Source organism: Lepidochelys kempii, chromosome 1 (assembly GCF_965140285.1).
Source record: "Lepidochelys kempii isolate rLepKem1 chromosome 1, rLepKem1.hap1, whole genome shotgun sequence".
NCBI classification, from domain to species: domain Eukaryota; kingdom Metazoa; phylum Chordata; order Testudines; family Cheloniidae; genus Lepidochelys; species Lepidochelys kempii.
Genome location: NC_136380.1, coordinates 233721956 through 233730728, shown reverse-complemented (window position 1 = coordinate 233730728; position 8773 = coordinate 233721956). Strand labels below are relative to the sequence as shown.

At 43.8% G+C, this 8773-nt stretch overlaps 1 protein-coding gene across 16 annotated transcripts in view; it reads left to right on the top strand.

Moving 5' to 3' along the window:
• Positions 1-2135: 2135 nt before the first annotated feature.
• C2CD5 (C2 calcium dependent domain containing 5) overlaps positions 2136-8773 on the top strand; it is a 134497-nt gene continuing 127859 nt past the window's right edge. For 5 of the 16 annotated variants that reach the window (XM_073318106.2, XM_073318114.2, XM_073318132.2 and 2 more), the window contains exon 1: positions 2243-2640. In XM_073318106.2, coding sequence (XP_073174207.2) covers positions 2551-2640 — 90 coding nt within the window. In that variant the 5' untranslated portion in view covers positions 2243-2550. Of the gene's footprint in view, positions 2213-2242; positions 2641-8773 lie in introns of those variants that run through there. The other 11 variants (XM_073318141.2, XM_073318218.2, XM_073318181.2 and 8 more) reach the window with 5 other exon arrangements.

Sequence of the window (8773 nt, the reverse complement as noted above, 5' to 3'; positions counted from 1 at the left end):
AGAAAAATATTCACGTTTGACATCTGGTACCTGGACTCTAATGGAGCTTGCCAATTTTAACTACATTCCTTTAACTTATATCTGGAATAAGATACAGCAGTTCTTAGTACACAAAGTCCAAACCCCATTGCAAACCAGTGTAACAGCACCCCAAAAACATGTTTTTGGCAGCTGACTCATACTTTTTTTGTTAACCCCAAACCCAAAGAATCTACCAGCTAAAGAGAGACATGAGGTTGCTCTAATTCCACGGCAAACTACAGAACCAGATGCCTCCCTGCTTAAAAGCACCTCAGACACATATGCTGTTCCTAGACCCTGCTGGCCCTCAGCATTTTTTTTGCCCCAAGCCAAGCCTCTAGATGTTCCCTCTAAATAGAGTGCACATGTGCTGCCCCTACTCAACCAGAAAACTCAAGCCTCGGTGCAAGACGTGTTTGCTGCTGTGCTCCTACACCCGCATGCATCATACTCTGGATTTTTTTGGTGAAGTAGGAGCAGCTTCATTGTTCTCCACTGATGCCACCATAGAATCTGGGAGGAGTGTGTGACATTATGTACCTCAGGGGAACACCCTGTACCCCCATGTTCATCCTTATGATTGTGTGGTATCCAATGCAAAGTTTGTCATGTTGGGTGTCTTCGGAAGGCTCATGATGCACTGAGCATTGTTGTTATATAGTAGTAATGTTATAGTAATGTTATAGGTTGTAATTTCATGTATATAGTTATGAGGCTGGAAATGTGTCCTCATGGTTTAAAACAAGCCCAGGCAAAACTGTCCAGGAACAGAGGGGCAGTTCACACCTCATCAGGGCATGTATGGGACAAACCCAGCCCAGCCGCACAGGAATAAAGGACACTGGCCTAGGCAGCAACAAAGGATCTGTTGGACTCTCCAGTGAGTCACCCCCCTTCCCTTGGTCAGTTTGGGACTGTGGTAATGCTCAGCTGACCGTGAAGGGGGTGGGGCAAAGCCAACGGGGAAGAAAGAACACGATAAAAGGGAGAGATGTTTGCCATACTGTCTCTCTCTTCCACCTCCATCTACAGACACCACCACCAAGCGACTGAAGTGCTGATCAAAGGGGAGAGGCCGGCTGATGGGCAACCAGCCAGCCTGTGAGAAGCATCTACATTTGTAAGGACACTGAAAGTGTTAAGATCAGCTTAGAATGTGTTTTGCTTTTATTTCATTTGACCAAATCTGACTTGTTGTGCTTTGACTTATAATCACTTAAAATCTATCTTTTGTAGTTAATATATGTGTTTATTCTACCTGAAGCAGTGAGTTTGATTTGAATCGTGTCAGAGACTCCCCTTGGGATAATAAGCCTGGTACATATCAATTTCTTTGTTAAATTGATAAACTCACATAAGCTAGCAGCGTCCAGCTGGCGTAACTGGACATTGCAAGACAGAGGTTCCTGGGATTGTGTCTGGGACCGGAGATACTGGCTAGTGTCATTTGCTTGCATAATCCAAGCAGCAGCTGACCAAAAGTGCCCACCCGTGTAGCTGGGAGCAGCTTACATGCCAGAGGCTGTGCGTGAACAGCCCAGGAGTGGGGGGGGTTCTCACAGCAAGAGCAGGGTAAGGCTGGCTCCCAGACTCAAGGATTGGCGTGACCTAGCAGATCACTGGTCCCGATACCACCACGGGAACATCACAGCTGGATAAAAACTGACTGGATCTTCTGGCGTTTACTTCTGTGGCACCCGTGAGCAGAGATACCTCTCACGGCCTGGCACTTTGTGGGCCTCGTGGGCAGCGAGGCTCTTTTACTACCTGTGTCATGAGCCGTGGGGAGGGGGCGGGCTTAGGGACACCAGCAGCTGGAGCCCCTCGCTCCCTGTCTAGGTGCTCTGGGAAGAGTGCACAAGCGGGGGCCCTGGGGAGCAGATACTGAAACGTCCCTCCGGACCCGCCCCACCCTTCACTTTGCCTTGCCGCAGCCCACCCTCCGCGCCGGCTCGCGCCAGTGGCCGGGAGGCTGAGAGCCCTGCGATGTTGAATCGATGATGCGGCGTTCAGGCACATTGCCTTTCTACCCGAGCCTGGCTCATGGCCTATCGACGATTCGGTACTCGACACCGTCGTCTTCTAGCCAGGGCTAAATAAGTCCCTACGCAGGGCGGCCGCCATTTTGGTTTAGAGGAGGAGCGGTCCTCCTGCTATTCCTTTCTGTAGAGCACGCCCGGAGGAGGCGAAGGTGAGCAGTGCCTCGGCATGACACAACGGTGCGAAGAAGTAACCTTCGATAACCGTTGTGCACGATTAGCAGGTTCTCTTTTAGTATCACCCAGCACCGCCGGCGCATGCGCCGGGAAGACGACTTTTCCTCCCAATTGGGCTGCATAGAATGTTAGCGCATGCGCGTGGGACTGCGACTGTCCCCCCACTTCAAGGGCTATTGCGCATGTGCTCTCCGAGTGGAGGGGAGTGAGGACCGTTGCTCAGCTTCGCGCATGCGCACGTCGCACCCTTATCGTACCTTGGGACACAAACACGCTGCTGTTGTTGTTTTCTCCTTGTAGCTGGGGCAGGAAGATGCCGGGGAAGCTGAAGGTCAAGATCGTGGCCGGACGCCATTTGCCAGTAATGGACCGGGCCAGTGACCTGACTGATGCCTTCGTGGAGGTGTGGGGGAAGGGCAGGGGCGGCGGGTTGCTGTTGATCTCTGGGGTTGTGCCTCGTGCCTCCCACCCCGAGCCCACGCGCCTGGGCCGAGCTGCCAGGTGCTCCCGCGTGGCCTGTGCAGCTGGAGGTCTCCAAGCACCTGCTGCCGGCTTCGCCTGCCCCCATGCTGCCCCCCAGCATGGTCACACCTCGGTGTTCCTCGCTGAGGATGGGGCACCCCCCTGCTAAAGCGTGGCTGTTGCAGCCCCCGCCCAGCCCATCGCTGTGTCACCCTGGTGGCAGCAGTGCTGCCTTAGTGTGTCACCAACTGGTGATGCTCCAGCTCAGTCTGTTGGTGCCCCAGTGGGCCATAGTGTTTTGTTGTCATGCAGTCTGTGTATCACCCCACATGGATGTTGTGATGTGATATCCCCGTGTCACCAAAAGATGTGATGATTTTGTGAGTCCTGAAAGTTTTTTGTTGCCTGTTTAAAAAATGTGCAAGTTCGGCTTGTAGGATGTGGCTGATAAATTCAGGATGGCCTTGGACCAGAGGAAATGGACTGGCATCTCTGCCTAATATTTTGGCTTTAATGTGGTACTGATCTGAACAGAGGCTGTAAAAATGGGTTTGTAGGGTTCTAGGCCACTTGTCTTCTCAGCAGTTTCTAGGTTAGTAAGAGGATTTGTTCTTATAACTGTCAGCCTTGTCAACTCTAAGATTTAGTTGTGGGTATTTTTAGTAAAAGTCCTTGACAGGTCACGGGCAATAAACAAAAATTCATGGCTTGTGACCTGTCTATGACTTGTACTATAAATTTGCCTGACTAAATTTTAGCTGCTCCTAGGTTGCCACTGCTCTGGGGGGGCCCCGGGAACCGATGGCTGGCCCCTGCTCTGGTGGCGGGGGCTGACTGTCTCCAGCTGCCCGCTCCTCCAAATCCCTCGGGAACCGCTCTCCAACAGTCTGTGGCTGCCCCCTGGGCCGCCCACCAGCCCCTGCTCAGGCTGCCCCGGATTGCTGCTGTTCCATCTGTCTCCAGGGCCGCCCCTGGGAATGCTGCTTGGCCACCCCTGGGAATGCTGCTTGACCAAGTGGCTGGTCCCAGAGTCGCTCCTGGGACCGCCTGAGTGGCTGGTTCTGGGGTCAGCCACACTGGCCGCTACAGCTGTGGAAGTCAAGAAGGTTGCTGAAAGTCACGGAATCCATGACTTCTGCGAGCTCCGTGACAGACTTGCAGCCTTACTTATGCAATTCCATCATAAAGATTCTGGATTGGAACTTAATGAACAATTCTGTTGATACATAAGCCAGAACTGAATCCGATTCACTATCCAATACCTATTTTGGTTCTACCATGCACACAAGAGAAAGGAGTGGTAAAAACATGTTTTAACCCATTGTCACTCCAAATATGCATACAGAGCAGATTAATGGAGTAAGAACATGCCAATTCTACAGAGGCACTTCAGAGTAGAACTGCATTTTAATGCTGGAAATATATTTGGAAATATAAAGTAATTTCATTTTTAGTGAGGGGAAAAAATAAGAGAACACTTAACTTCAACTGTACACTTTTTAATTGTTCTTTTGTAAGTGACGAGTATTTACTTTTTGTGAAAAATGATACCTATAAAGACAAGGAAAATTAGTTTCATGCTCCAACAATGAAAAATTTCTTTAGTATGAATAACATGATTCTTCTCTCGTATGATTAAACATTTCTGAGATAAATAATTTTTTGTAATTAAATGCCAAAAGCCTAAAACTCAGAATCCAGACATTTCAAAGCCTAAAAAGACACTTTCAACATAAAAATCATGGCTAGTACATGAACACCTAATGGAATTGAGGCCTGATCTCAGAATAAGATCTAGATGGGACGACCCTGGTGCCAGAAGTGAGCTCCATTGACTTAGAAGTTTATCTTCATGGATCTCTTTACAATCTTTGGGCCGTAAGTCCTGATTAAATATGGTGCTTAAAAGGTGCTTAAAGTTAGGCACTTGCTTTAGTATCCTGTTGAATAAGGGCTTTAAATTAATACTGAAGGAAAAAAAATAAAATCTTGTTTACTTTATCACAATGGTCTTTATGTACTTGTTCAATTACATTGTTTAACTCTTTGAGATGGGTGACATTGTCTTCACTTTTATAGTTTGTCAGTTTCACTTTTTAGTTCTTAGTGCTGCAATGTTTGGGTTTCAAACACTGCATGAGTGTGATTAATTTATAAACAACTATTCTATTGGAGTTTAAAAAAACAGTTTGTGAAACATTATTGTAGGTTTTATACAAGCCTGTTTTTGCCAAATATTGGGACAAATTTACATTAGTGTTCCTTTAACAAAGTTGTTGTGGTTTCTGTTTCACTTAGTGGAGAGGCTTATATTTTTTATTATATTCCCCAGTAACAATAATTTCATTGAACTTCGTTTTCAACTAGGAAGGCAGGAATAAAAAATACTACATATATTGAACTTAGCCAACTTATTAACGGTGCTGAAAGCCTTTAGTTTTCTTTTTAATAATGTTATGCTTTAGTGCTTGGTTTTGTGATGCCAGTGTACAGTTGATGGTAGTCTTTTGCTTTTAATTTCTCTGGGGATTTGAATTAATAAAGCGAAAAACTTGGAGCCATTGCTATTCTTTGTGCTCACTTTAAAAATTACTTAGATTTTGCAATCAGAGCTTGTAAAGACTTTTATCTGTGGCTGTTTGCCATGTTTTCTTCAGCAGATGAGCTTGTACACCCCCCACAACCCCGCACCACAGGCCTGGTGAAGCCCCATTGATAGGCATATGGGTTTGTCTCTACAGAGCTGATTGTGGGAACAAAACCCAATGTTGCAATACTGCATTTATTTACTGTACTATCTATAATCTACTGTACTAAACTACTAAACGAAATTTGTTTTGAGTTGCCATATAGAAAATGTAATAGCAATATGCTACACTTTTTTTGGTTTTCATACAAATGTTTCACACAGAGATATAGAAAGAGCTGTTTAGAGTTTTCATGGTGAAGATGAGCAGTTTGAATTAGATGTAGACAGCATTGCAAAACCATTGAAGGACTGAATTGTGAGTGACAACAGAGTAGTGGAAGAGGAAGATGATTTTAGCAGTGGCCTATTGAATAGACAGGGAGGTGTCAAATGAGAGTCATGTAAACTAGGGTAGTGGTTCTCAAACTTTTTTTTTGCGGACCACTTGAAAATCTCTGAGGGTCCCGGTGGACCACTTAATGATCTTTCCAAATGTCGTTTGTACCGTTAGCTAACTATTGTAAAGCGCTTTGGATAAAAGCTCTATATAAAAAAAACCCTTAATAATAAACTTTTTTTGTTCTACAAATAAAAGCACACAACTCATATTTTAATATCCGTAGTCTTATCTTTCTAATGTGATGGATGTGCCCTTTCTCCCCCGCCGCAGCAGCCCCTGAGCTAGGGCTGTGAAGGAGAGAGTGGGGTCTCTCCCCCGCCACAGCAGGCTACAGAGCTGAGGCTGGGAAGGAGGGCCGTCTCTCACTGGCAGCCGCAGCTCTGGAGTTGGGGAAAGTTGCCTCTTTCTCTTACTGCCTCAGCTCCGCACATCCCAAATTTCCCCCACCCCCTCTTCTTACCCCACTGCCTCCTCCCATCTACCCCCTAATCCCTCCAAGGCCACCACCTCACCTTACATGTGCGTCTTCTCCAGGGTCCAGGCACCTAATTAGTGGAGCCATGCCTGCGCGGCTCCACTAATTATGTGGTTGGCCCTTCATTCTCTTGTGTGTGGCCACCCAGGTGCGCACCTTAGAGGGAGCTATCCATGGACCACCTGAATGGAGCTCACAGAGCAGTGGTGGTCCACGGACCGCAGTTTGAGAACGTCTGAACTAAGGAATAGGAGATTACCAAAACATTGAATGATGGTTTTGGCAGTAGAGATAGAATTTGGAGAATTCATAAAAGAAGAAATGAAGAATTAGGAATAGCCTTGAAAAGAAGGAGAGAAAGGAGTTGAAGATGGCATTGAGGTGGTTGCTTTTCAATATAGCAAGGATGGCGTAATTATCTGCTGTAATGGAGAAAGGAGTGGGGTAAGGGCTTTGCGGGAGTTGGATTTTTTCTTTGTCATGTTTAATTTGAGTGGGTGGGCATCTAGGAAGAAATGTCAGAGTGAACTCATGGGAAGAAGCCATGAGCAGGGAGGTAGATATGGCAGTTGCCAGTGGAAAAAATGGTGACTAAAATCACAAGAGCAGATATTATTTAAAAATAACAAAATATACTTAACAGAATTAAATACAGCTGTTTGGAATAACAAAATAACCAATATGACAAATAATATTCCAAGTTTCAGTTCAGTGTGACTTAAAACAGCTGAATTATAAACTCCTGAAAAAAATTGGCACTCTAGCTTTAAACCACAGTGTTAGTAAACTGAAACTCCAATAATCAATAGAAGGATGGAGAATATTAATTTACATTCCAGTGATAGGTATTTTACAAATATATTGCATCCACGTATCCATAAGTGCCCTTTGTCCCAGCTTTTTGGAATAATTAATATTATGGACAGGTGAATGCCCGCTGAAAAAAGAGTTATAATGTCTCTTACTGCTGTGACTTTTGTGTTGGATTGCAATTATATCTGGAGTACAGTTACAGAGTAATCACTTCTAATTATTTTTGAGCATAGATCTATGGAGACAGTATATTTACAGTCAGCATCAGGGTGGATTTGATTTAAATCACTAGTCAGGAAAACTCGATTTAATCATGCATTTCTACATAAAAGTGCATTCTTGTTGGTTGTTACAACCTTAATACATATTCTTCATGTATAGAGATAGATGTATAGTGTGCACCTTATACCAATGGAACCTACGTTTTTAAAGTGATTTATTTTGAAAACTTTTCAGATTAGTTTTACAGCTGTATCAGAAAATGAATGATTGTTTGGTTATTTCTTTTACCAAAGGTAATTGAAGCAGATAGTTCACCTCCCAATGACTTTATAAATATCTCCAATTCAACAGGTTAATCATTAATATTTGGAGGATTTTCTTGCCATGCTGTATTAGGAAGAGAACATCACCAGACAGACATTTAAATTGTTTTATTTAACTAAAACAACAATGTTATGTATTCTTAATTTTTTTCTTCAACAGCAAACATAATATTTTAACAAAACAAGCATAAGAATTTTTGAATTTCATTAAACATTCAAGTTTTTTAAAATCAGGTTTGTTTTTGTTAAAATTGTTCTTAACTCAAAGAGTTAAATGAAATATTTAAAAAAAACAACAAATATTAAATCGACTATGTCAGCCAGGTCAACATGAGAAACTTAAAATATTGGCTTCTGCAGCTAACTCAGTCGTCTTCACCTTCATTTTCCTGTTTGTTTATAATCTAGAAAAGAAAAACAAGCTTTCCTGCTTTTTCAGGTCCCAAATGATTTCTCAATTTGGAATGAATTAGTCCAAAGGAAGAAAATATTCTCCCTACAACAGCAGAAGAAGCTACTGCTGTTAAAAGTGAGATTATCACTTCAACAATCTCTGAATCCAAGTGCTTAAGTGACTTCCACCAGTTCACTGGTGTGACTTTCTTTAAAACATCATCAGCAAACATGTATTTCTTGAATGGTTCACCCTTAGCTTTGAAGTTTATTATAGTTGGCATTATGCTGGATGTCCATGTCCTAGCCAACTCCTCTTCTTTAGCAGTTAAGATTTGACCCTGGTATCGAGTATTGAATATTTGCAAGAAAATGAGCTGGAGATAGTGCTTGCCCCATTCGTTTTTTTAATGCTTGTAATTTAACTCTGTCATTGCGTATTTCTCTTTTTAAGATCTTACTCAGTTCCTTCCAAATTTCAACAGGGTCAGCAATAAAAGAGCTATTTCCCTGCATTTTGTTCAGGGCTACAGAAATAGGCTTCAGGGTACTCGGCATGTGTTCAACATTTCTCTGAAGCCCAATGTTGAGAACATTGGCTGGGTCAGGGCCATCTATTTTTTCATGATTTTGTTCACAAACTGTCATCAGATTAGGCCAGTTCTTGATACGGTGCTCAAAACAGTCCACTACTGAGTTCCATCGCATGTCTTGTGGGAGAGTTAGCTTGGTTGCTCCCACTTTTTTCAGAGCAGCTGC